The sequence below is a fragment of the Chrysemys picta genome, chromosome 4 (genome assembly GCF_011386835.1).
Source record: "Chrysemys picta bellii isolate R12L10 chromosome 4, ASM1138683v2, whole genome shotgun sequence".
Classification (NCBI taxonomy): Eukaryota; Metazoa; Chordata; order Testudines; family Emydidae; genus Chrysemys; species Chrysemys picta.
In genome coordinates, this window is record NC_088794.1 from 55,074,223 (window position 1) to 55,101,281 (window position 27,059).

Consider the following 27,059-nt stretch of genomic DNA (forward strand, 5'->3'; position numbering starts at 1 on the left):
GGACTCTGGTGAGTGTACCTTTGTAAATATTACACATGGTTTAAAAGCAAGCGTGTTTAATGATTAATGATTAATTTGCCCTGGCAATCGCGGCCAGTACAGCTACTGGAAAAGTCTGTTAATGTGTATGGGGATGGAGCGGAAATCCTCCAGAGACATCTCCAGAAAGCTCTCCTTCATGTACTCCCAAAGCCTTTGCAAAAGGTTTCTGGGGAGGGCTGCCTTATCCCGTCCGCCATGATAGGACACTTTACCATGCCAGGCCAGTAGCACATAGTCTGGAATCATTGCATAACAAAGCATGGCAGCATATGGTCCCGGTGTTTGCTGGCATGCAGACAACATCCATTCCTTATCGCTCTTTGTTATCCTCAGGAGAGTGATATCATTCACGGTCACCTGGTTGAAATGGGGCGATTTTATTAAGGGGACATTCAGAGGTGCCCGTTCCTGCTCTGCTGAACAGAAATGTTCCCCGCTGTTAGCCACGCGGTTGGGGGAGGGGTGAAGTGATCATCCCCGAGAATTGAGTGTGGGGGGGGAGCGGGGTTAGTTGGGTTTGTGCTGCATGTTAACCATGAAACCGCAGCCCCTTCTTTTACATTGCAAACCCATTTTAAATGGCCAACCCAATGGGTACTTGGTATGGGAAATGAGGGCGCTACTGTTTGAAACCATTCCCACATGTTAAGAAGGTTAAAAAAGCCAAAAGACTGTGGCTTACCATGGCTGCCTGCAAGCCGAAATCTGTTGCCTGGCACTGTGTGAGTGATCCCTCACACCAAACCGGCAGGCCCTCAATATAAGAGGAAAAATGCGACCTTGTAACAAAAGCACATGTGCTGTGTAATGTGAACAGCAAAATTTAAAGTGAAAGAGTATACCCATTGTTCTCTAAAATGTGTCTTTTTTTAACCACCTCTCCCTTCTCCTCCACCAGCTGCAAATGTTTCTCCTTCACAGAGGCTAGTGAAGATTAGAAGGAGAAAACGGTGGACTCGGGATGATATTTTCTCAGAGCTCCAGATATCCTCCCACGCTGACAGAGCACAGCAGAATGCGTGGAGGCAGTCAAAGTCAGACATGAGAAAAGCACAATATGAACGAGAGGAGAGGTGGCGGGCTGAATTGCGGGATGAACAGAGCAAGTGGCGGGCTGAAGATGGTAGGTGGAGTCAGCTTGCAAGAGTCGATGCTCCAGCTGCTGGAGCATCAAACTGATATGTTCCAGCATATGGTTGAGCTGCAGGAAAGGCAGCAGGAGCAGAGACCGCCGCTACAGCCCCTGTGTAACCAACAGCCCTCCTCCCCAAGTTCCATAGCCTCCTCACCCAGACGCCCAAGAATGCGGTGGGGGGGGGCCTCCGGCCACCCAGTCACTCCACCCCAGATGATTGCCCGAGCATCAGAAGCCTTGCCTTCAATAAGAGTTAAAGTTTTAAACTGCAGTGTGTCCTTTTCCTTCCCTTCTCCCCCACCCATCCCGGGCTACCTTGGCAATTATCCCCCTAGTTGTGTGATGAATTAATAAAGAATGCATGAATGTGAAGTAACAATGACTTTATTGCCTCTGCAAGCGGTGCTCGAGGGGGGGAATGGAGGGTGGGGTGGTTGGTTTACAGGGAAGTAGAGTGAACCGGGTGGGGGGGGGGGCGGAGGGTTCATCAAGGAGAAACAAACAGAGGTTTCACACCGTAGCCTGACCAGTCACAAAACTCGCTTTCAAAGCTTTTCTGATGCGCACCGCGCCCTGCTGTGCTCTTCTAACCACCCTGGTTTCTGGCTGTGCGTAATCAGCAGCCAGGCGATTTGCCTCAACCTCCCACCCCGCCATAAATGTCTCCCCCTTACTCTCACAGATATTGTGGAGCGCACAGCAAGCAGCAATAACAATGGGGATATTCTTTTCGCTGAGGTCTGAGCGAGTCAGTAAGCTGCGCCAGCACGCTTTTAAACGTCCAAATGCACATTCCACCACCATTCGGCACTTGCTCAGCCTGTAGTTGAACAGGTCCTGACTCATGTCCAGGCTGCCTGTGTACGGCTTCATGAGCCATGGCATTAAGGGGTAGGCTGGGTCCCCAAGGATCACGATAGGCATTTCAACATCCCCAACGGTTAGTTTCTGGTCCGGGAAGACAGTCCCTTCCTCCAGCTTTCGAAACAGAGCAGAGTGCCTGAAGACGCGAGCATCATGTACCTTTCCCGGCCATCCCACGTTGATGTTGGTGAAACGTCCCTTGTGATCCACCAGGGCTTGCAGCAGCATTGAAAAGTACCCCTTGCGGTTTATGTACTTGGTGGCTTGGTGCTCCGGTGACAAGATAGGGATATGGGTTCTGTTTATCGCCCCACCACAGTTTGGGAATCCCATTGCAGCAAAGCCATCCACTATGGCCTGCACGTTTCCCAGAGTCACTACCCTTGATATCAGCAGGTCTTTGATTGCCCTGGCAACTTGGATCACAGCAGCCCCCACAGTAGATTTGCCCACTCCAAATTGATTCCCGACTGACCGGTAGCTGTCTGGCGTTGCAAGCTTCCACAGGGTTATCGCCACTCGCTTCTCAACTGTGAGGGCTGCTCTCATCCTGGTATTCTGGCGCTTCAGGGCAGGGGAAAGCAAGTCACAAAGTTCCATGAAAGTGCCCTTACGCATGCGAAAGTTTCGCAGCCACTGGGAATCGTCCCACATCTGCAACACGATGTGGTCCCACCAGTCTGTGCTTGTTTCCCGGGCCCAGAATCGGCGTTCCACGGCATGAACCTGCCTCAGTAACACCATGATTTGCACATTGCTGGGGCCTGTGCCTTGTGAGAGGCCTATGTCCATGTCAATTTCCTCATCACTCTCGTCGCCGCACTGCAATCGCCTCTTCGGCTGGTCCTGGTTTTGCTTTGGCATGTCCTGGCTCTGCATATACTCCAGGACAATGCGCGTGGTGTTCATAGTGCTCCTAATTGCCGCGGTGATCTGAGCGGGCTCCATGATCCCAGTGCTATGGTGTCTGGTCTGAAAAAAGGCGCGAAACTAGTATCTGACAGACGGAGGGAGGGAGGGGCAAGTGACGACATGGCGTACAGGTACAGGGAATTAAAATCAACAAAGGTGGCTGTGCATCAGGGAGAAACACAAACAACTGTCACACAGAATGGCCCCCCCCCAAAGATTGAACTCAAAACCCTGGGTTTAGCAGGCCGTTGATTTCACGGAGGGAGGGGGAAGCAAATGAATACAGAACAAATCTATTTTTTACATCTTAAGCTGGCAGACGACGGTGCAGCATGACTGATAGCCTTCGGCATCTTCTGGGTACTTGGCAGAAAATACTGGACACTTGGCAGAAAATAGTGTACTAAGACTGATAGCCATCATCGTCAAGACGGTTCAATAGGACTGAGCATGTCTGCCCAGGTGCCTCTGATTGAACTGCAATATGACGACGATGGATATCAATCTTAATACACTATGTACTGCCAAAAGGCAAGGGGCTGCTGCTGTGTAGCAATGCAGCCCCACGTCTGCCAGCCCCACGTCTGCCAGCACCCAGATCACCAATGACGGCTACCAGTCATACTGCACTGTCTACTGCCAAAAGGCAATTAGCTGCTGCTCTGTAGCAATGCAGTACCACGTCTGCCGGCACCCAGATGACATATGGTGATGGTGAGCTGAGCTGAGCGGGCTCCATGCTGGGCGTGGTATGTTGTCTGCACTGGTAACCCAGGTAAAAAGGCGCAAATCGATTGTCTGCCGTTGCTCTGACGGAGGGGGAGGTGCCTGACGACATGTACCCAGAACCCCCCGCGACACTGTTTTGCATCATTCAGGCATTGGGATCTCAACCCAGAATTCCAATGGGTGGCGGAGACTGCGGGAACTGTGGGATAGCTACCCATAGTGCAACACTCCAGAAGTCGACGCTAGCTTCGATACTGTGGACGCGGTCCGCCGACTTAATGCACTTAGAGCATTTTATGCGGGGACACACACAATCGGCTGTATACAACCGATTTCTATAAAACTGGCTTCTATAAATTCGACCTAATTTCATAGTGTAGACATACCCTTAGCTACGTTGGTGTAAATCTGGATTTATTGCAGGCTCAAACTGAGACCGAGCTGGGCCAAAAACAAGGCCCATATCTGCGAGAGCTCTGGCTAATTCAGCCACTGCAAACCACTGAATGAGGCAAGGGACCCATGGGAATAATGGAACATGCTTGTGTAGCTAAGGACTGTTGTACCAGAGCCTCAGCATTGACTTCAGCAGAGCTACACCGATTTACAGCATCTCGAGATGTAGCTATATCACAAAGCGTATGCCCAAAGGGGCAGAGTTAGGGTTGTGCGGGCAGCCTTAACTTTGGCATTCCCTGACTTGGAAGTACTTTCATTTGGCTTTCTTAATGTTCTTGTCTAAATTAAAAGTTAAGGCCATACGGCTGGAAGGGACCCTTCAGGCAATCCCATCATATCAGCCCGTTCATCAGTGCATCAAGCTCCATCTTATACCCAGTTATGTGTTTGCCCCCACGACTCGTATTGGGAGGCTGTTCCAGAACCTCCCCAGTTAGAAATCCTCTTCTGATTTCCAGTTTAAATGTATTTGTGGCCAGTTTATCCCCATTTGTTCTGGTGTCAACACTCTCCGTTAGCTTCAGTCGTGCTTCTGCCTTGCTGGTGTTTTCCCCCTCCCCCATATATTTATAGAGAGCAATTGGGGCCCCTTCCCCCCCAGCCTTCCTCTTGCCATCTCCTCTCATCAAACAGGCTCTCCATCCCTAGCAGCCCGTCTCTGTACCTGCTCCAATTTGACTATAAATTGGTTTAAAAAGGAATTTAAACCGGTGCGAAACGCCTTTGTGAACACTGTTAATTAGATTTAAACAGGGCTTATAGTGATACACTGTAAGTCAGTAAGGAATTGAGTTAAACTACAGTGCTGAGAACCAGGTGGAAACCAAATTAGGTGTAGCAGCACAGGTTGCACCAGTTTCATAATGTCATAGACTTTAAGGCCAGAAGGGACCATGCACGCGTCCTGCAGATCACTGGACAGAGAACTTCACCCGGGATTCCTGCATCCATCCTAGAGCTTGTGGTCGAGCTGGAGATGTAGAAAAGAGATGTTCAATCTTGATTTATAAACTTCAAGTGACAACGAACCCAACACGTCTCTTGTAAGGTTTTTCCAAGGATTAGTTATAGGGCTGTCAAGTGATTAAAAAAATTAATCGTGATTAATTGCAATGTTAAAAATAGAATACCATTTATTTAAATAGTTTTGGATATTTTCAAATATATTGATTTCAATTACAACACAGAATACAAAGTGTACAGTGTTCACTTTATATTGTTATTTTTAATTACAAATATTTGCACAGTAAAAAACAAAAAAATAGTATTTTTCAATTCACCTCATACAAATACTGTAGTTCAGTCTCTTTATCATGAAAGTTGAACTTACATATGTAGAATTATGAACAAAAAAATAACTCCACTCAAATATAAAACAATGTAAAACTTTAGAGCCTACTAGTCCACTCAGTCCTACCTCTTGTTCAGCCAATTGCTTAAACAAGTTTGTTTACATTCTACATCTCCTGCCTGCTTCTTGTTTACAATGTCACCTGAAAGTGAGAACAGGCATTCTCATGGCACTGTTGTAGCCGGCATCACAACATATTTATGTGCCAGATGTGCTAAAGATTCATATGTCCCTTCATGCTTCAACCACCATTCCAGGGGAAGTGCGTCCATGCCGATGACAGGTTCTGCTCGATAACGATCCAAAGCAGTGTGGACCAATGCACATTCAATTTAATTATCTGAGTCAGATGCCACTAGCAGAAAGTTGATTTTTCTTTTTTGGTGGTTCAGGTTCTGTAGTTTCCGCATTGGAGTGTTGCTCTTTTAACTCTTCTGAAAGCATGTTCCACACCTCCTCCCTGTCAGATTTTGAAAGGCATTTCAGATTCTTAAGCCTTGGGTTGAGTGCCGTAGCTATCTTTAGAAATCTCACATTGGTGCCTTCTTTGCGTTTTGTCAAATCTGCAATGAAAGTGTTCTTAAAATGAACATCATGTGCTGGGTCATCATCCGAGACTGCTACCACATGAAATATATGGCAGAATGCAGGTAAAACAGCAGGAGACATGCAATTCCCCCCAAGGAGTTCAGTCACAAATTTAATTAGCACATTTTTTTTAACGAGCATCATCAGGTGGTCGAAGCAGGAAGGGGCATATGAATGCTTAGCATGGTGCGAGGAACGGCGGGAGCTGGGAGTCCTGGTGCCTTAGGTGAAGAATACAGATCGCACTATCATCACTCCAAAGCTAGGACCATGCAGGAGACGACCCTGAAGGATGCCATGCATTGCCAATACGTGGAAAACCTGAAATAGAAGCCGGACCAGGGCAAGGCGTTTGAGGTGACTTGCAAGTGGGACGCCAGCAATCACTTCCTCCCTAGGGGCAGCTTCACTCGATTTGCCAACTAGAGGTTCATCCACAGGGCCCGGCTCAACTGTGTGACGCTGAACTGAGCTGTCGGCCACAGGAGTCGGGACAAGTGATGCAGGTGTGACGTTATTGATGTAATCTGGGACCATATAGATCATTGTTGCAACCAAGGTCCTGTAGTGGCACGCAAATCTTGTATAAAGGGGGTCAGATGGGGTGTCTAAGACAAGGTTATGGTTTACTGGTTATGATTATGCTGTCTATATGTGTGTATCACTTTTGTAGTTGAAGTTATGAATATTGGCTCTATACTGTCTGTATTTCAAACTTATGCTATGCTGCTGGGTGACATCCCAGACAAACTGGTGTTAGCTCTGCCTAGCCTGCTTGATGGCCCATTAAGGACCATCAGCTATACAATGGACCCATTGAGAGAAGGCAGATACGCCTTGTAACTCAGCAAAGTATGCAGGGACTGGCCCATGTGACTCCAGACTCCATTTTGCTGTAATTTTCCACAGTAAGAACAAAGAGGTGTTCTTACACCTGGAAAAGACTATATAAGGCTGATGCCTCATCTCCATCTTGTCTTCAATCCTGCTTCATACCTCTGGAGGAACTTTGCTACAAGCTGAAGCTTTGAACAAAGGACTGAGGACCCATCCCAGCGGGGGATGTATTCCAGAGACTGGATTTGAACCTGCAGTTTATTCCATTGCTGCTGCAAGCCTGAACCAAGAACTTTGCCATTACTGTATGTAATTGATTCCATTTAACCAATTCTAACTCTCATCTCTATCTTTTTCCTTTTATGAATAAACCTTTAGATTTTAGATTCTAAAGGATTGGCAACAGCGTGATTTGTGGGTAAGATCTGATTTGTATATTGACCTGGGTCTGGGGCTTGGTCCTTTGGGATCAGAAGAACCTTTTTCTTTTACTGGGGTATTGGTTTTCATAACCATTTGTCCCCATAACGAGTGGTACTGGTGGTAATACTGGGAAACTGGAGTGTCTAAGGAGATTGCTTGTGAGACTTGCGGTTAGCCAGTGGGGTGAGACTGAAGTCCTCTTAGTCTGGCTGGTTTGGTTTGCCTTAGAGGTGGAAAAAACCCCAGCCTTGGGCTGTAACTGCCCTATTTGAGCAATTTGTCCTGAGTTGGCACTCTCAGTTGGGTTCCGCCAGAACCGCATTGTCACAGTGGCGTAGTCGTGCTTGGATCCACAGAACCAGGTCAATTAAGCTTTGGATCAGAACCCCACGCTATCCAAATTTGAATTTTGGGATTGAGAGTTTGGTTGGTTAAAGAGCAGTTGCAATGGGTGAGCAAAGAGCATATGAGGGCCTTGACAAAAAAGCCCTGAAAGATTTGTGTTCAGAAAAGGGGATAAGCTTTAGAAAGAAAGCTACAAATCAAGAACTGAGAGAGCTGTTAATGGCCAGTGATCAGAAGGCAGAAGCAATTGAAAAGCAAAGACTGGCAGAAATTCGATTGCAGGAACTAGAAGCTGAGGCAAAAGTGCAAAGATTTCAGCTCCAAGTCAAAAAAGCAAGGGAAGAAAAGCAGAAATTGTATCCTCTTGAAAGTCCAGTTTATAACAATGTTGGTATGTTGTATAACTCTGAGCAGTTGTCTGGGTGTAACCAAATGTACCCCAATTCTGCCACCTTTTATGTAAATGCTTTTACTGTGTGTTCAGTAAAGGGTGACTCCATAACTGGTGCCAATGCTCTGTATGGGAGTGGTAATGAAAGATTCACAGAGAATGTAAAAGTCAATGGTAAAAGCTGTGTAGGGCAAATTATGGCTTCTAACATCACTCTTGTTAAAGCAGATCTTGTCAAAGAGGAAGATTATTTACCAAATCAGAGTGTGAATGTTGTAGTCCTCTATGAGTTTACTGTCCGTGTGCCTTTTAGCCAGAATCCACCTTGAATGGAATGGTGCTAAGCATGAGGTTATAGCTGGGGTAAGGAAGTTATTGCCTAAGGATCTTTTGATTGGGGAAAATGTTAAAGCTTTGTTCAGTCCAGGTGGTCAGTCACAGGACAGGAATGATCTTAAACCTGTGTCCATTGTGGGCAATGATTTGCCTGGGGAGGGTTGCTCCAAAGGTTTGTCTGAGAAGAGCTATTTGTCGGTAAATGAAGTTTCTGAATGTCGGTCTAGTGTCTCAGAAGTGAATCTGGAGTTAAATCAAGAGCAGCAAAATCTTATTGGGCAGGAAAATGTTTCTCTGGAGCAGACTAAAGAGGATGGTCAGGTGGAAGCCCTAACTGAGGAAGGAAAGGGTGGATTTTTGATGGGTGATGCTTTGGTGGCTAGTACAGCTTGTAAAAGTGAATCTGAAAAGGGTAACTGTGATTTGCTGGCAGTGGCTCAGTGTAGTAAAAAGAGCAGTTTATCTGCTGGGAGTGGCAAGGTGCCTGGTAAGGAAGCTGCCCCACTCTCCCAGTCTTTGTCTGTAATCAGCCCTGTGTGCTGGGACAAAGGAGAGGAAGGCAGGAAAAGTTTGGAGGAGCCAAGGCGGCCTTGTGAGCTGATGGCTTTGTCTAGTCAGCAGTTTGGGAAGGCAGGGAGAGGAGAAGATGAATGTCCTTATACCTTACCTGTTTCCTGTGTGGAGAATAGTGACAGTGAAGGAAATGTGCCTGTGTCTGTCAGGGGTATTGACTTGCCTATGGAGGAAGCTACCTCAGTCTCCAAGCAGTTGTCAGTGAACAGCCCTGTGTGCTGGGACAAGGGAAATGAAATCCCGAGCTATGTGTCTGGTAAAAAAGGTGTCTCCAGCTCTTCTTTGTCTGTGGAGCAGACAGAAGGTGCCTTTCAGCCTGTGATGGTTGAGAATAGTGCAGTTGTCTCAAAGTTGGTTCTGAATACAACTAAAGCCCAGGAAGGGAATGGTCCTAAGTCTGTGTCTGCTGGGGAGAATGGCACTGTAACTAAGTTGCATACAGTTAGTGTCTTAGCAAAATCCCAGAGACCAGACAATTCTGGTGCTTGTATTTTGCCTATTGCTAGTGTGTGGTTGGTAAAGGGTGTAGCAACACTGTCTAATCAGGGTAATACCCTAGCCGGGGCACACGGAGAGCATGCAGGTGATTTGGTTGTGTTACCTACTGATGGTGTGGAAACTTGTAGCAAGAAGGAAAGGATTCCTAAACTTGTGTGTGGCAAAGGAAAGGGAAATGTTTCTAACCTTTCATCTAGGAAGTCTATGGGTTTGCCTGAAAGGAGATTGTGTAGAAATCTGCCTGATGGGCCAAAGGAGATCCTGGATGTAAGTAAGACCCAGAAAAAGTCTGTTGTTGCTCAGGAAAGTGTTCCTTTAGAGCAAGCCCTAGGTGAAGAGGGTAAGGGCAGAATTTCAGTGAGGGGTGATTTGCTGTTTAAAAAAGCTCCTGGGGAAAGGAATCCTCATGGTAATTTGTGCAAGCAGTTCCCTGCAAATGAAGGGTGTGAGAGTAATTTAATCAAGGAAGTTTCAGTTCCTAACAGCCAGAAATTTTCTGTTGTGAATGGATCCACTGACTTTCCTTTCGAAAGATCCAGTGTGGGTAGCTTTGAGAAGGTCTCAGATGGAGTAAGAGCTGTTAAGAAAGTTGAGCAGCCCTATAACCGAGTGGCTGTGTGTGGCCAGCTTGTTGGGAAGACAATGGTGTTGGAACAGGAATGTCTCCATTCTAATTCTTTAAGTGAGCAGTCTGTGCTTCAGGGTCTGAGGACAGATTTGGTTACTGGTGTTTCAAAGCAGAACAGTTTTATGGCTAAATGCTTGAGGATGCAGGGGAGAGCAAGCAAACTCTCACCCTCAGACTCTTTGGATTTGTGTGGTATCTCTTTAAGACAGAGTCCAGCCTTGAAAATGATAACAGTTAAGGATATGAAAACTGGTGGACTGGCTTCTGTCTGTGGTAATGCAAATTACTTGTCTGGCTGGGAGGGGAAGGACTTGCTAATAGCTGTTAGCACAGAGAGCCCACCCCATCAGCCAGTAAATTCTGTTAAGCAAGAAAAATCAGGGTGTGATCCTGCAGGACAAGGAGGAAAGAGAAAACTGAATTTTGCAAAGGAAAGCCACAGGTTAACCCTAAAATGCCCAAACTCCAATGGTATTGAGCCAAAGGTGTGGCATGACAACCATGATGGTAGATGGACACTTGCAATGGATTTGTTGTTAATGCTAATGGTAATTTTGTAACTGATGTGTTGCTATTACCAAGAACTGTAAGAATGTACAATGTTCCTAATCTGTTGGAAAATCCCTTGAACGTGTTAAAAGGAATACATGAGAACACACTTTATGTTAAAAGGCCTTGCTATACTAATGTTTCACAGTTGATGCCTGTAAACAGTATTGGAACTTTTCACAGGAGAAAAGACATTCCAGACCTAATGTACTGTATGAGAAGGGAAACTAAGGCACACTACCATATTGCCTTCATGGCTAAATGCCAAGATTCCTGTACTATGAACATCATTAATACCTGCATTTATTTGATGTTAATTGGGTTCCAAACATTTGCCCGAGCTTGTATGGATAAAGTAGCTGTTTTCTTTAGCTCTTGGCAAGGTCACATGAGACCTACAGGAACCATGCTGCAAGAGCAGATCCAGTCCACTATTGTTCTAACCAAGTTTTACCTTGTTTGTAAAGAGGTTCAATCATGTTGTTGAACACAATTTTGATAAACCATTTCGGTTGTTCTTTAGCCAGCTAAGCCATAGTGCCTAACCCCGATACTAGCCATAGTGAGATAAACCCAAGGATGGGGAGCTCTTGGGATGCAGTCAGTGATGTTTGTGTCATCCCTTCCTGCATCAATTTTGCGTTGGGGGTGTGACGTTATTGATATAATCTGGGACCATATAGATCATTGTTGCAACCAAGGTCCTGTAGTGGCACGCAAATCTTGTATAAAGGGGGTCAAATGGGGTGTCTAAGACAAGGTTATGGTTTACTGGTTATGATTATGCTGTCTATATGTGTGTATCACTTTTGTAGTTGAAGTTATGAATATTGGCTCTATACTGTCTGTATTTCAAACTTATGCTATGCTGCTGGGTGACATCCCAGACAAACTGGTGTTAGCTCTGCCTAGCCTGCTTGATGGCCCATTAAGGACCATCAGCTATACAATGGACCCATTGAGAGAAGGCAGATACGCCTTGTAACTCAGCAAAGTATGCAGGGACTGGCCCATGTGACTCCAGACTCCATTTTGCTGTAATTTTCCACAGTAAGAACAAAGAGGTGTTCTTACACCTGGAAAAGACTATATAAGGCTGATGCCTCATCTCCATCTTGTCTTCAATCCTGCTTCATACCTCTGGAGGAACTTTGCTACAAGCTGAAGCTTTGAACAAAGGACTGAGGACCCATCCCAGCGGGGGATGTATTCCAGAGACTGGATTTGAACCTGCAGTTTATTCCATCGCTGCTGCAAGCCTGAACCAATAACTTTGCCATTACTGTATGTAATTGATTCCATTTAACCAATTCTAACTCTCATCTCTATCTTTTTCCTTTTATGAATAAACCTTTAGATTTTAGATTCTAAAGGATTGGCAACAGCGTGATTTGTGGGTAAGATCTGATTTGTATATTGACCTGGGTCTGGGGCTTGGTCCTTTGGGATCAGGAGAACCTTTTTCTTTTACTGGGGTATTGGTTTTCATAACCATTTGTCCCCATAACGAGTGGTACTGGTGGTAATACTGGGAAACTGGAGTGTCTAAGGAGATTGCTTGTGAGACTTGCGGTTAGCCAGTGGGGTGAGACTGAAGTCCTCTTAGTCTGGCTGGTTTGGTTTGCCTTAGAGGTGGAAAAAACCCCAGCCTTGGGCTGTAACTGCCCTATTTGAGCAATTTGTCCTGAGTTGGCACTCTCAGTTGGGTTCCGCCAGAACCGCATTGTCACAGCAGGTAGTGTGGCTCCACCAACGAGACGCTACCCCACGTCCTGTGTAGCTGTAAGCCCCATTCAAGAGCTTGGCAGCTGTGACACAACAACATCCAAGATCGCCTGGCCGGAGCCATCCTGCCACCCATGGGGAAGGTTGCCATGAACTCTGCCATCCCCGGAACCAACAGCCAACTGCGACCGAACATAGTCATCACCAACGAGGACCGGAAGAAGATCATCATGGTGGATGTCACAGTGACGTTCGAGAACAGGACCCTGGCCTTCCACGATGCCTGAGCTCGAAAGGTAGAGAAATATGCCCCTCTGGCCGAAACCTTGAGAGCTAAGGGTTACCAGGTCCAGACACACGCACTGATCGTCAGAGCCTTAGGCGCATGGGACCCCAGTAACGACTGAGTGCTGAGAGAATGCAGAATCGGTCAACGCTACGCTCAGCTGATGCGGCAACTCATGGTGTCAGATGCCATTAGGTGGTCGAGGGACATCTACATAGAACACATCACCGGACATCGGCAATACCTGGAGGGATGAACTGAAGTGCCGATGAGAAGCGCGGTCAGGAAAGTAACAAATACTGTCCTCATGGATTGTATTTTCTAAATGGAAAACCTACCCAATTCTCAATTACTGAGGGACACTCATTGATATATTTTGCTTTCCACAACCAAATCTCCATACAACTTTTCATGAGTGATGTACCCGAGTATTCGGAGTCTAATATCTAAACTGTATTGTTAAATCTATTCACCTGAATTCGGGTTATTGCTCATTATGCACTATATGTATCTTCTGACGTTAAAAACAAACTTTGTATTTGTGGATAATCTAGGGTTAACATACGTCCGTTTTTTCCCGGACATGTCCGGCTTTTCGGCACTCAAACCCAGTCCAGGGGGAATTGCCAAAAAGCCGAACATGTCCGGGAAAATGCCGGCCAGGCACTTCCCCTCCCGCGGCGGCTCTGCTCCTCCCCTGACTCTTCAGCTCTGTTTAAGAGCCGAGCTGCCCGAGCGCTATGGGCTTCAGGCAGCCCCTTTGCCTCCGGACCCCAGCCGCCGGCCGGGCACTTCCCCTCCCGGGCTTCGGCGGCGCAGGGTCCGGAGGCATGGGGGCTGCCCGAAGCCGGTAGCGCTCCGGCCGCGGCGGCTCTGCTCCTCCCCTGACTCTTCGGCTCTGTTTAAGAGCCGAGCGCTACGGGCTTTGGGCAGCCCCCATACCTCCGGACCCTGCGCCGCCGGAGCCCGGGAGGGGAAGTGCCCGGCTGGGGGCGCAGGGTCCGGAGGCAAGGGGGCTGCCCGAAGCCCAAGCGCTACCGGCTTCACGGTTTGCTGGGCAGCCTCCAGACCCTGCGCCCCCGGCTGGGCGCTTCCCCTCCCAGGCTTCAGCTGCGCTGGGGAAGCACCGGTCGGGGGCGCAGGGTCTGGGGGCTGAATGGCAAACCGTGAAGCCGGTAGCGTTCGGGCAGCCCTTTCCCCGTGGCTGGGAGTGGGAGGGAGGAAGGGGCGGGGAAGGGGCGGGGAAGGGGCGGAGTTGGGCCGGGGTGGGAAATGGGCGGGTCCAGGACCCCGTGGAGGGTCCTCTTTTTTTATTTGTTAAGTATGGTAACCCTAGGATAATCTAAGCACTATACCCAGATGTACAGACACTCTTCCCAAGCTATGTAATATATAATTTTTTAACATTAGGTTTAATAACTTTTTTATATCTCGCACGTAAATACCTTGCAATGCCGGCTACAAAAGTGCCATGCAAATGTCTGTTTTCACTTTCAGGTGACATTGTAACTAAGAAGCAGGCAGCATTATCTCCCATAAATGTAAACAAACTTGTTTGTCTGAGCAATTGGCTGAACAAGAAGTAGGACTGAATGGACTTGTAGGCTCTAAAGTTGTACATTGTTTTGTTTTTGAGTGCAGTTATGTAACAAAAAAAAATCTACATTTGTACTTTGCACTTTCATGATAAAGAATTGCACTACAGTACTTGTATGAGCTGAATTGAAAATTACTATTTCTTTTGTTTCATTTTTACAATGCAAATATTTGTAATAAAAAATAATAATATAAAGTGAGCACTGTACACTTTTGTATTCTGTGTTGTAATTGAAATCAACTGAAGTGTCACTAGAGGAGGTTTTGGAATTAATTGATAAATTTAACAGTAACAAGTCACCGGAACCAGATGGCATTCACCCAAGAGTTCTGAAAGAACTCCAATGTGAAATTGCAGAACTATTAACTAGGGTTTGTAACCTATCCTTTAAATTAGCTTCTGTACCCAGTGACTGGAAGATAGCTAATGTAATACCAATATTTAAAAAGGGCTCTAGAGGTGATCCTGGCAATTACAGTCTAACGTCAGTACCGGGCAAATTAGTTGAAACAATAGTAAAGAATAACAGGAGTACTTGTGGCACCTTAGAGACTAACAAATTTATTAGAGCATAAGCTTTCGTGGACTACAGTAAAGAATAAAATTGTCAGACACATAGAAGAACATAAATTGTTGGGCAAAAGTCGACATGGTTTCTGTAGAGGGAAATCATGTCTTACTAATCTATTAGAGTTCTTTGAAGGGGTCAACAAACATGTGGGCAAGGGGGATCCAGTGAACATAGTGTATTTAGATTTCCAGAAAGTCTTTGACAAGGTCCCTCACCAAAGGCTCTTACATAAATTAAGTTGTCATGGGATAAGAGGGAAGATTCTTTCATGGATTGAGAACTGGTTAAAAGACAGGGAACAAAGGGTAGGAATAAATGGTGAATTTTCAGAATGGAGTGGTGTTCCCCAAGGGTCAGTCCTAGGACCAATCCAATTCAACTTATTCATAAATGATCTGGAGAAAGGGGTAAACAGTGAGGTGGCAAAGTTTGCAGACGATACTAAACTGCTCAAGATAGTTGAGACAAAAGCAGGCTGTGAAGAACTTCAAAAAGATCTCATAAAACTAAGTGATTGGGCAACCAAATGGCAAATGAAATGTAATGTGGATAAATGTAAAGTAATGCACATTGGAAAAAATAACCCCAACTATACATACAATATGATGGGGGCTAATTTAGCTACAACTAATCAGGAAAGAGATCTTGGAGTCATCGTTGATAGTTCTCTGAAGACATCCATGCAGTGTGCAGCGGCAGTCAAAAAAGCAAACAGGATGTTAGGAATCATTAAAAAAAGGATAGAGAATAAGACAGAAATATCTTATTGCCCTTATATAAATCCATGGTACGCTCACATCTTGAATACTGCGTACAGATGTGGTCTCCTCATCTCAAAAAAAATATACTGGCATTAGAAAAAGTTCAGAGAAGGGCAACTAAAATGATTAGGGGTTTGGAACGGGTCCCATATGAGGAGAGATTAAAGAGGCTAGGAGTTTTCAGCTTGGAAAAGAGGAGACTAAGGGGGGATATGATAGAGGTATATAAAATCATGAGTGGTGTGGAGAAAGTGAATAAGGAAAAGTTATTTACTAGTTCCCATAATATAAGAACTAGGAAAAAGAACAGGAGTACTTGTGGCACCTTAGAGACTAACACATTTATTTGAACATAAGCTTTTGTGGGCTACTGATGCATCTGATTAAGTGGGCTGTAGCCCATGAAAGCTTATGCTCAAATAAATTAGTTAGTCTCTAAGGTGCCACAAGTACTCCTGTTCTTTTTGCAGATACAGACTAACACGGCTGCTACTCTGAAACCTGCCATAAGAACTAGGAGCCACCAAATGAAATTAATGGGCAGCAGGTTTAAAACAAATAAAAGAAAATTCTTCCTCACACAGCACACAGTCAACCTGTGGAACTCCTTGCCTGAGGAGGTTGTGAAGGCTAGGACTATAACAGGGTTTAAAAGAGAACTAGAGAAATTCATGAGGTTAGGTCCATTAATGGCTATTAGCCAGGATGGGTAAGGAATGGTGTCACTAGCCTCTGTTTATCAGAGAGTGGAGATGGATGGCAGGAGAGAGATCACTTGATGATTACCTGTTAGGTTCACTCCCTCTGGGGCACCTGGCATTGGCCACTCTTGGTAGACAGGATACTGGGCTGGATGGGCCTTTGGTCTGACCCAGTATGGCTGTTCTTATGTAATATATTTGAAAATGTAGAATAACATCCATAAATATTAAATAAATTTCAATTGGTATTCTTTTGTTTAACTGTATGATTAAAAGTGTGATTAATTGCGATTATTTTTTTAATTGCGATTAATTTTTTTGAGTTAATCACATGAGTTAACTGTGATTAATCGACAGCCCTAGTTAGTTATCCTCAGAGGTAAAAATGTGCCCTTTATTTCCAGTCTTACTTCGTTTAGCTTCATTGTCCATGATCTTGTGCTTAAGTTGCCTCTTAGTCCCGCTAGTCTGAAGGACTGAGCGCCGTGGGTCTCTCACGGGTTTTCCAGCCCTCGTATCATTCCGTAGCTCTTTTCTTGCACACTTTCAATTTTTTCAACATCTTTTTTGGAAGTGTGGACACCAGAACTGGGCACAGTGTTCCTGTACTGGTCTCACCAGTGCCATATATGAAGGTAATACCAGTTCTGTGAGGCCCAGGAAGAATCCCTAGCTTTTCTATCACACTTTTCATCAGTGGATCTCAAAGCACTTCACATTATCCTCATTGGGCGGAGAGGGAAACAATGAACCATGGAGCGGGTCCTTGGGGCTCGCGGCTCTGTCTGCCTAGTTATACTTACCTACACTTCGAGTTTTAATACGAGCCATGAAGATTCGAAATGTCCGGAGCTGCCTTTTTCTGGGGGTCCCCTCCCAGGCAGGTCTCCTTGGGCCCTTTTGGTTAGTTTCCAAGCTCTGTTTATAATCATTCTTAATTTGAGCCACTGTTTCACTTTCTAATCCACTTATAGGTATCCCTGCTTAGACTGGAATGCTTATGACAGTCCAGCCTTCTATGCATGAGCTGAGATCTACAGTCAGAACAAGATCTGGCACACGGTTCTCTAATCTGCAAGAGCTCTTGGCCAGCGACAGAGTTACTCTTAACTCTACCCTCAAAGAAAGGGGAAGAGAAAGGAAAGCAACTTGACCACCTTATTACTATTCCCAAGAGTCAGTCGCAGGATGGGCGCAAAACGCCAAGTTCACAGTGGAATCTGGCTCCAGTGAAGTCACATACATTACGCTAACGTAGACACCCCTAGCCTTGCATCCCCTTAAAATCACCTTACCTGTCCCCCTCTGAATTTGGCTCCCTGAATCTCAGCCCCAGGGAGTCTCAATGGGCGTAACTCGCCTGCTGAGGGGCCAGAACAGGAGTGCAGCAAGTAAAGGGACTAACTGGAAGGTGTAAATCGGTGCATGGTAAAGTAGCCCCCACCCTATTCTGATTTCCACCTTCTCACATCCTCAGTGGGTCAGATTTGGAGGTGATTTGTATATGAGGATGATACACATTAATATAACCCGCCTTTTCCTCCCTGGGTAATTGGGGAGCAGGCAACGCTTACATGTATGCCCGGGCGCCTGATGTTGTAAACAGTGAAGTGCCAGCCCCCTGTGGAGAAAGAAGTGGTTCAGGACTATTTAGAAAAGCTGGACGAGCACAAGTCCATGGAGCTGGAAGCACTGCATCCGAGGGTGCTAAAGGAGTTGGCTGATGTGATTGCAGAGCGATTGGCCATTATCTTTGAAAACTCGTGGCAATCGGGAGGTCCCGGACAACTAGGAAAAAGCTAATGTAGTGCCCATCTTTAAAAGGAAGGAGGAGGATCCAGGGAACTACAGGTCAGTCAGCCTCATCTCAGTCTCTGGAAAAATCATGGAGCAGGTCCTCAAGGAATCCATTCTGAAGCACTTAGAGGAGAGGAAAGTAATCAGGAACAGTCAGCATGGATTCACCAAGGGCAAGTCATGTCTAACTAACCTAATTGCCTTCTATGGCAAGATAACTGGCTTTGTGGATGAGGGGAAAGCAGTGGATGTGTTATTCCTTGACTTTAGTAAAGCTTTTGATACGGTCTCCCGCAGTATTCTTGTCAGCAAGTTAAAGAAGTATGGGCCGGATGAATGGACTATAAGGTGGATAGAAACCTGGCTAGATCATCGGGCTCAATGGGTAGTGATCAATGGCTCCGTGTCTAGTTGGCAGCCAGTATCAAGCGGAGCGCCATCCTCCCTTCCCGTGCTTGCAACAGCACAGGCAAGGATAACTGGAGCCTTCTCTGTGCGGATCACTCAATAGACCACATGTGATAACTTCTGTTCTGCTTGAGGGTCAGCCAGGTGCCCTATTTCAGCTGCAGCTAGCATCACTTTCTGCATGCTTATGGCCCGTATCCAGAATGAGGAGTATCTGCCATGTGGAGCTGTAATGGTGATGGGCAAAGTCATTCTGCCTGACTAGGGTGTGACTGGGGTATGCAGTTTTGTGAGTTTGTACAGGGCCTAGCGCAGCAAGACCCTGGTCTATGACAAGGACTTCTAGGCACTACCGTCATGCAAATAATAATTGCAAGTGTGCCACGCACTCGCCATATTTCCAAAGGGTTCATCAGCTGGGGAAGGTTTGGGAGAAAGTTTGCGCCTCTCCCTTTGCAAATTTCCCCAGTGAAATCTGCAGCCGGTGACTGGTCCCTGCCCAGTTAGCCGTTCCGGGAATTGCCAAAGATGTGCAGTGCTATTTACCATTCTCGTGACTCTCACTTGGACAGCCTTAGCCTTTTGCATAGGCTTGCAGACCAATTTTTCAGGCCTCTTCACACGACAGAGATGTGTCGTGTTCAGGTCTCTGTACCCAGAGTTGGCCTTGACATTTGTGGGAAGGCCAGCTATGGAGCTTCACCCTGATATTTTTTCATAGGGCTCCCCAATCCGGGATGCTGTGAGCTTCCCAGGTCCCAAGGGCTGGCTGTCTATAGTGATGCTAGTGGTTTGCATCTAAACTCTTCTCAAGGTGCGGTCCAGCATATTAAGGGACTTTGTAAACGTATCCCTAAATATGAAACAGCCATCAGTGTGCCAACCTCATCTGGATGCTTAGGAGCCTCGGAACATGCTTGGCCTCTCTCACAGCCATGCTTTCTGCCTGTTGGCTTTCATAGAGCCCCTATGTAGTCCATAGGGAGCAACACACGTGCTGTTGGCTCTCTGAGCTCTTGCATAACACAGAGAGAGAGAGAAAGAGAGACGTGCTGTCAGCCTATGTGGTGTCTCACTTAATCCATAGGGGATATACAGAGTGAGAGGCTGGGGAAGTGTTGTCTGCCGGGAGGGGCTCAAAGTTGGGTGGATATGAGCTCTGGTGGGGCAGCCAGTTCCCAAAGAGAGACTGGCTAATTTTTTGAGTCTGCTAGTAAATGGGGATTGTTGATGAATTCACCCAGTTCGGCTTCATGTTGAAAAGCAGGCAAGGGAGTACTTGCGTTCTTATTGATCGGATCTCTTTCTCCAAAACACGGGCGTGTCCCAAATGGCATGTGTGATACCAGGGAGGCGGAGTTCACCATCCCCATGGCACTTGGTTTTAAAAAAACAATGGCATTATTGGTTATATAAAAGCCATCTGGGATACCCCAGGAAGCAACTGAGACTGGCTTGGAACACCCAATTAGCACAGAGTCCTTGACAGGAAGAAGAGGTAGGAAAAGCAGAAAATCTATTGCAGAAACAGTCAAGTTTTATACTGAGGGGTGTGTGTTATAGAACTCCCAATATCCACTGGCAGAACCTCATGGAGATGCAAAATAAAGATTTAGATAGGACTTGACATGCACCAACAGGTGCCCACAAACCAGATTTGTTAGGTGGGCTCAGCCTTCAGATTTCCCTCCCGAGGTTGAGTAATACAAAAAAAGCATCTGAAATGTTAAACAAGACACAGACGGAGGGATCCACACACCTGATTTACATTCCAGCTTGTCAACAGTTCTTAGTTTAAAAGGGGTTCGAGCCTTAATCAGATTCTGAACAGAGGAAAAAAATCCAGATTAAAAAGTCCCTCCGGGAATAGTTGCCTTCTCCAGAGTCAGGTGTTTGGGCATCAGCAGTGAGATAAAAACATAATCCCATCGAGTCATGCCCTGCACATCAGGGAGGCCAATGCGCTTCCTGTTCTGACAATTTGCCCGATGGCTGGAAGGATTCACACCTTGCTGGAAGGGAACCTTTGGGTTGGGCCATCTCGAATGATCACCTGCACTATGATGGCCCCTCTGCATTATCCTGTGTCTGTGCACTGCCCCATCTCAAGGGGGCTGTCTTCTGCAGACTCCCTCCACCCTGTGCTCTCCTGCATATCCACTGATGGGTGCCTGTCCTCGATCTGTCTGTCTTTTAGTAATCAGTATTGTTATTACTGTAGTGCCCTAGTCGAGAGCAGAGTACCACGGGCTAGGTGCCATGCAAAGCCACGGTCCCTGTTCCAAAGAGCTGCCAATTCCACGTGTCTCCTTTAGCCTGTTGACAAGTGCAACACACAAAGAGGAGCAGTGGGATAATCTGGACCTGTGATCAGAGTGGTCAGTACCCCAGGAGTGTTATAAATTCTGTATAGAATGGAATAGACTCCAGAGAGAGGAGCAGTGGGCTAAGCTGTGGATAGCTGATCTTAATTTCCAAGGAGAAAATCTTCTCGCCCAGGCCCCTGTGAGGTTAAAAACAGGGGTGTTTCTGTGTATCTTTTCCCTTCCTGTTCAGCAAAGTCATACGTAGGCTTGCACTGTTTGCAAGGAAGCTGCTGTGCTCCATAGGAATACCTGGACTGATTTTGTATTCTACAGAGGAGAAAAAGTGCCTATTCCAGGTACTTTTGACAGCTCGATAAGAAACACTCCTCGTTAATAATACACTCCCCACCTCCCCAGTAACCAAGAGAAATACCCCTCCTCCATCAAACACCCACTCCAGAAGCCTGAGTGAATGGATGATCTTTGCAGGATGTTCTAAAGGGCAACACATCTGGGCTACTTTGGACCAAGCTGGGGTGCAAGGTCCGAAGTCAGACCCCTCTTGTAAACCGAGAGGGCTCCAGCTGGAGTAGTGCCTATGCTGACTGAAGCCGGTGGAGTGGGGAAAGAGGCGGTCTCTGGAGCAGGTGCCGGGCCGGTTAGGGCTCCGTAGCTCAAAGTCCACCTCTCAAACTGCACCCAGAGAGCCATCCGCAGCCGGTGCAGAGCGACGTGCTCACGACACGCGCTGCTCAGTTTAGTATTTCTCTCCACTGGTTCAGTTCTTGTGCAAAGTGGCCAAGCAGACCTAATGAGAGCTGCCTGAGCAAATGCTGCTCTCCTGGGTGCATAGTGCCGCTAAGGAACTGTGGACACAGCCCCTGCTCAGTGCTCTCCAAGCTGTTTCTAAATGCTCGGCTAGTGTTTAGATCCCCACTAAAGCCCCCCAGATTCTGCCCTGTCTGCGGACGCCCGATTTACTGTGATGTACTGATGGGCACTCAGCACAATTCAGACTTTCTTGCTCTTTTGATCCGCTGCTTCCAGCCCTTAGACCTGACATGATAATTTCTCCCTGGTCTCTCCAAATGCTGCTGCTGTAGAGGCAGACACCCAGATTGTCCAATGCAACATAGGGAGCAAAGGTGGCTCAGAGTGGGAACCTGGGACTTGGGAGACCCAGGTTCAGGTCTCTACCATGCCACAGCCTCCCTGTGTGACCTTGGGTGAGTCACTTCCCCTCTCTGGGCCTCAGTTTCCCATCTGTACAATGGGGATTCAGCACTGCCCTGCCACATGGGGTAAAGGTTGCAAGGCGCTTGGATACTACAGTGATGGAGGCCGGACATCCTGGATGGCACAGGCTGGTGGGCTGGGTTGAGTGGAGCTGCTGGGAGACACATGCTCCAGCACCACTTGCCTTATGAGCCCTGGATCTGCTTCCTGTCTAGACGGCGAATGGGGCTGCCTGCATTTCTCTCGGGGTGAGCAATGTGAGTTCTGATTGGGTCCTCCCGGGGCAGAGCAGTTACTGCAGGGGAGCCAGGGAGGCGGATGAAGAAACTGGAGATGTTGGAATCTGAACCAAGAAGAGCTTGTGGTGGTTCCATTATCTCCGGAGAATTGTTCTCCACTGTTGGTAGGAGAGGGAGGCTGGACAGGGCAGGGGAATCCCCCATTAATTCTTTCTCTGTGTGACGGGTTGGACCCCTGGGGAAGCCACCTGATGTGCTGAGATACCCCTGAGCCTACCTGTTCTGCCAGCCTGGGTCCCCTTTAACCTGTCTTGCCGAGCCAGGCTCTGAAAACCTCCTCTCACACACACAGGCAAGCCCACACCCAGCTGCAGATTAGGGACTTGCTCCAGCACTCAGATGTCCCCCTCCTTTGGAGTGCAGACCCACAGGTATATTATGAAATCCGCCTCCTCCCTCAACGTGGAGGAAGGTGTGCACAACTTCTCTCCTTCCCCCCCCCCATTAGAAATTACAGACACTGGGTTATATTATAAATAAAACAAATGTTATTAACTACAAAAGGCAGATTTTAAGTGGTAAAAGGGGTAGCAAACAGAACAAAGCAGATTACTAAGCAAATGAACTCAAACATGCAAACTAAGCTAGTTTCACTAAAGCAATTGGTTACAAATCGTATTTCTCACCCTAGATATAGTTGCAGGCAGTTTGCAATGTTCCTGTGGTTCAGAGTGCCAGTTATTCCTTTTCAGATGACCCCTGTGTCAGTCTGGACTCCCCCCCGGCCTTTCCTTTTGCAGTCTTTTTTCTTGGGCAGACAGGCCATGGAGAGGAGGAGCCCCGTTTGCCTTCCTCCCCACCCTGAAATAGGATTTACATAAGGCGGGAATCTTTTGTTTCCCAAACTTGACCCCCTCTTCCCTCACAGTGGAAAGTTACAAGAAGTCCCAGGTAATGTTTTAATATCCGGTGACAAGACCACCTGATTCTGTAGGATCACAGCATCCATGAGTCAGGGGCAGTGTGGAGGGTCCGCAGGAAGGCCAAGCTTTTCACAGTCCATTGTCCTCGCTGATGGGCCATCTGCCCTGTCTGGTTTTCCATTGTCGTACCTGAAGTGTTCGCAGTGGGCGTCACCCAAAGTAGCATAGCTGAAATACAGATAGAGAGTCAATATTCCTTACTTCAGATACAGAAATGACACAGGCGTACACATTGGATAATCGCATTCAGTAACTCAGAACCTTCCCAATGGTATCTCACATGAGCCATCTGGCATAAAGTATATCTCAGTTATGTCATATTCCTATCATAAGCGTATTTTCATAAGGAATATGGAATGCAATGTCACACTCTGCATAACCTGAGCCCGCAAGCCAGCTCAGTTGTAAATTCTGGCCAGAGCACGTACAATGAACCCTGGAAGTCAGGCTGATGCAGACGGCAGGGGCTCACCTTACAGGGAACATGTGAAGCCAGTGCTATGGGGCTGCTGGTTGGTTAGTGGGTCAAATTTAAGGTGGTGGTTTTAGCCTAAAAAGCGCTACACAGTTGGGGATTGATAGCTGGCCTTTCTCCCTGAGCAGTACTGCTGCAGTCATGATGAGTGGGGCGGAGATCTAGGAGTCCGCTTGGTTTAATGGCAGTGGGAGTGGTGGCAGAGCATCCCTCTGAAACCACCAGGCATGTTAACAGCCAGGGTACCCAGCAAGGCCCATTTTGCCCCTGGGTGTCTAAAAATGGTGGAGTCCGACAGAGGCAGTCATTTCTGGAGGAGGGCGAAGGTTTGCTCGGGAAGGGGCTGTCTGTCTGGTTGAGCTGAGGATGGTGTTTGGCTGGGAGTTCGCTCTTGGCATCATTCTGGTGGTATCGTGGTTTTAAACCATGTCAGAGGCCCCCAAAGTAGCAGATTGGGGCCTCGCTTGTGTCCTCATCATACATCAGTCTGAAGAGATATGCACCAGGACAGTGCATCTCCTCTCGGGGGTTTGTAAAGCCTCCCAGCACTCAGGGCAGCGCCCAGCCTCTCCACTCACTGTAGCATTGTGCCCTTTTGCAGGAGTTTGCCACGCTGACGAGAGAACTCAATGCCTGTCGAGAGCAGCTGCTGGAGAGGGAAGAGGAGATTTCAGAGCTGAAAGCCGAGCGGAATAACACCAGGGTAAGTCACGGGGAATAATGTCCGTCCCTAGCCCTGAAACCTGGCTGCGTCTAAGTCTGTGTGAGCTGAGGTGCTTATTAAAAACCCCAGTGGTTCCCGTCTCTGAGACTAATGATACCGGCGAGAGCTAGGCAGAGTGGGAGCAGTTGCTATGCAAACCCCGTTCCGTCTTCCCCCTGTGCATTTACACTCTGGTTTGTAGCGTTCTGGGCAAGCTGACGTAGAGAAAGCGAACCTCTCTGGAGTTTGTCCCCTAGGGACCTCCGTAGGCGGGATCTCATTCTGTACAGCTTGGGAACAGAACCCCCCATCATTTCTCTACAACCCCGTTAAGTTCATACTTATTACCCTGCAGTATGTGGATTGCCACATGGGCTGTTCTGACTGTCCTGGAGCCACACCCAGCACTAAAGAGGAACCTCAGTCCTATGCTCTAGAAATCTCTGCTGGTCCAGCCCTGCCCTGGGCCCTGAGCTTTGCTAAGGATCTTCACTCTGCAGCAGCCCCTCAGCTCAAATGCCCTGTCCTCTCTCAGCACTGCTGGGGCCTGAGCTTGGGGGAGCAAAGATGCCGTGCAGCAGGGGGTCTGTGCAGTGTGGCCTTTAGCCACACGGTGTTTATTTTCAGTGGCCGGGGTGAGGTGAGCGTGCAGTGGAGATTTTGTGGCTGTGTTTGCTGGCCGTTTATCATACGTTTTCCCCAGGTCTGAGGATAAGGCAGGGTGGGTGGTCCATGCATTGTGGGAGAGATCTCCAAAGGCTTCCTGGTCTTTTCAGCTAGGTGAGGAGGGGTCTCCAGATCTCCCTCCCCAGTAATAAGTGGGTTCACATTTGTAGCCCCCACTGTACACTGGGCAGGCAGTAAAGCATGTGCCCGGCTCTGTGCTGTGGAGCTGGGTTGGTCGCCCAGACGGGAGCTGCCGTGTGTTGTGCCACCGTGGCCTGTGCTGTGGAACTGAGGAGGAAAGAAATGGGCTGTTCAGCCCCCCGAGCTGAGACGGGAGAGCGGGGCCACGGGAGGTGGTGAAGACTTCTCCCTCCCTCTCTTGCAGCTCTTGCTGGAGCACCTGGAGTGCCTGGTCTCGAGGCACGAGCGCTCGCTGAGGATGACGGTGGTGAAGCGGCAAGCTCAGTCCCCGTCCGGCGTCTCCAGCGAAGTGGAAGTCCTCAAAGCGCTGAAGTCGTTGTTCGAACATCACAAAGCGCTGGATGAAAAGGTGAGCTGAGGGTCTCAGAGCCAGGTGGGGCCCTGCCCCCTTACCATAGCCAGTTGGCCCGCACCTGGAACACTGTATCCAGCGCTCTCGCTGGCACTGGCTGGCTAGCATTCAGCCCCCGCCCTCTCTGTGTTCATGGATGGAGAAGGCTGGACTTGAGGCCTATGGGAAGGCAGGTCCCAAAAATAACCCTCAAGCCATTCCTTTCCCCACCTCCTTTTTTTTCCCCTGTGCAAAGCAGAACCTCCTTGTCTCTAAGCAGCGGGACGTCTTTCCCTGAGTGGGACCGCAGGGCTCTCTGCAGTCATCTGGGGCATTATGGCAGCGAGATCTCTCTCTCTCTCACTCTCACTCTCACTCTCACACACACACACACACCGGATTTTTATCCGGAGCTCTCCTGGCAGAAGTGGGTCAGCCAGAGAGCTGCAGGCGTTGGCTTGCTTAACACAGTGCTTCAGAGCCACTTGCACTGTGCAGTGCCAGCTCCCGCCTTCCCTGCACGCTGCTTGTGCTAGGGGCGGACGGGCTAGCAGAGTCTACCCGCAGGGATCCCTCCTGTCTCGTTTTAAACATCCTGGAAACCCTGTCCCATGGGAAACCCTTCCACAGCCTGAAGCCCCTCGCTCACAGGAACTGATCCTGTAAGTGTCTGTTTCTCAATATCACCCCGTTTCCTCTAACTGTGCCCCTAGTATTATCCTAAATGACCTAAACCCATCCGAGAGACGCCGCTGCCCAGATTATCTCTTGGCCAGGCTAGGCAGGTTCAGCTCTTTGCTCTGTCCTGACTGTCCTCGGCACTCCTCCAAGCTGTGGCCGACTTTCTGGCAGCACGGTGCCCAGCTGGGAGCCCAGGACTGGTGCTAGCCCTGCTCAGAGGGGCCTCCTGCTCCCGGGTGGATCAGGGGACAGAGTTTTATCTTGGAAACCTGGACCTGTCTCAGCATTGTCAGCGGCTGGGGGGAAGCAGAGAAGCAGTTTGGCCCCTGGGGCAGGGGATTTGGGAGGGTTCAGATAGGTGCAGGGGCTCAAAGTCATGGCAGGGCTCGGCAGCAGGGGAATCAGGTTCGGGTGGGTCATCTGGAAGGAGTTGACTCATGTGAGAGCCCTGGTGTCCTGTCCCTGCAGGTTGAAAGCCAGGGGGCCGCCATCAGTGCTCAGGGGCAGATCTTCTGCCCTGTGCCGCTCCCATTGGGGACCTCTGCCAGCTGGGATAAGGTAGAGCAGCACCCAGGCTGCTCTAACCTGGCCTGGGACAGAAACTCAGAGACATTATTGGTGACGGGTTCTTGGCTTCTCCTCTTCTGGCCTGCAGAGCCAGCACCCCTCCTGCTCTCCCAGGGGCTCCCCCAGCCCAGCAGGCAAGCAGGCAAAGGAGCCGTCCGAGCTGCT

At 48.1% G+C, this 27,059-nt stretch overlaps 1 protein-coding gene across 5 annotated transcripts in view; it reads left to right on the forward strand.

Annotated features, from left to right (window-relative positions):
- The window catches only part of PPFIA4 (PTPRF interacting protein alpha 4), a 197,099-nt gene that overhangs the window by 89,850 nt on the left and 80,190 nt on the right, over nucleotides 1-27,059 (forward strand). For all 5 annotated transcript variants that reach the window (XM_008174726.4, XM_065592319.1, XM_008174728.4 and 2 more), the window contains exons 3-4: nucleotides 24,347-24,448; nucleotides 25,500-25,664. In XM_008174726.4, the coding sequence (XP_008172948.1) occupies nucleotides 24,347-24,448; nucleotides 25,500-25,664 (267 nt within the window). The remainder of the gene's footprint in view (nucleotides 1-24,346; nucleotides 24,449-25,499; nucleotides 25,665-27,059) is intronic.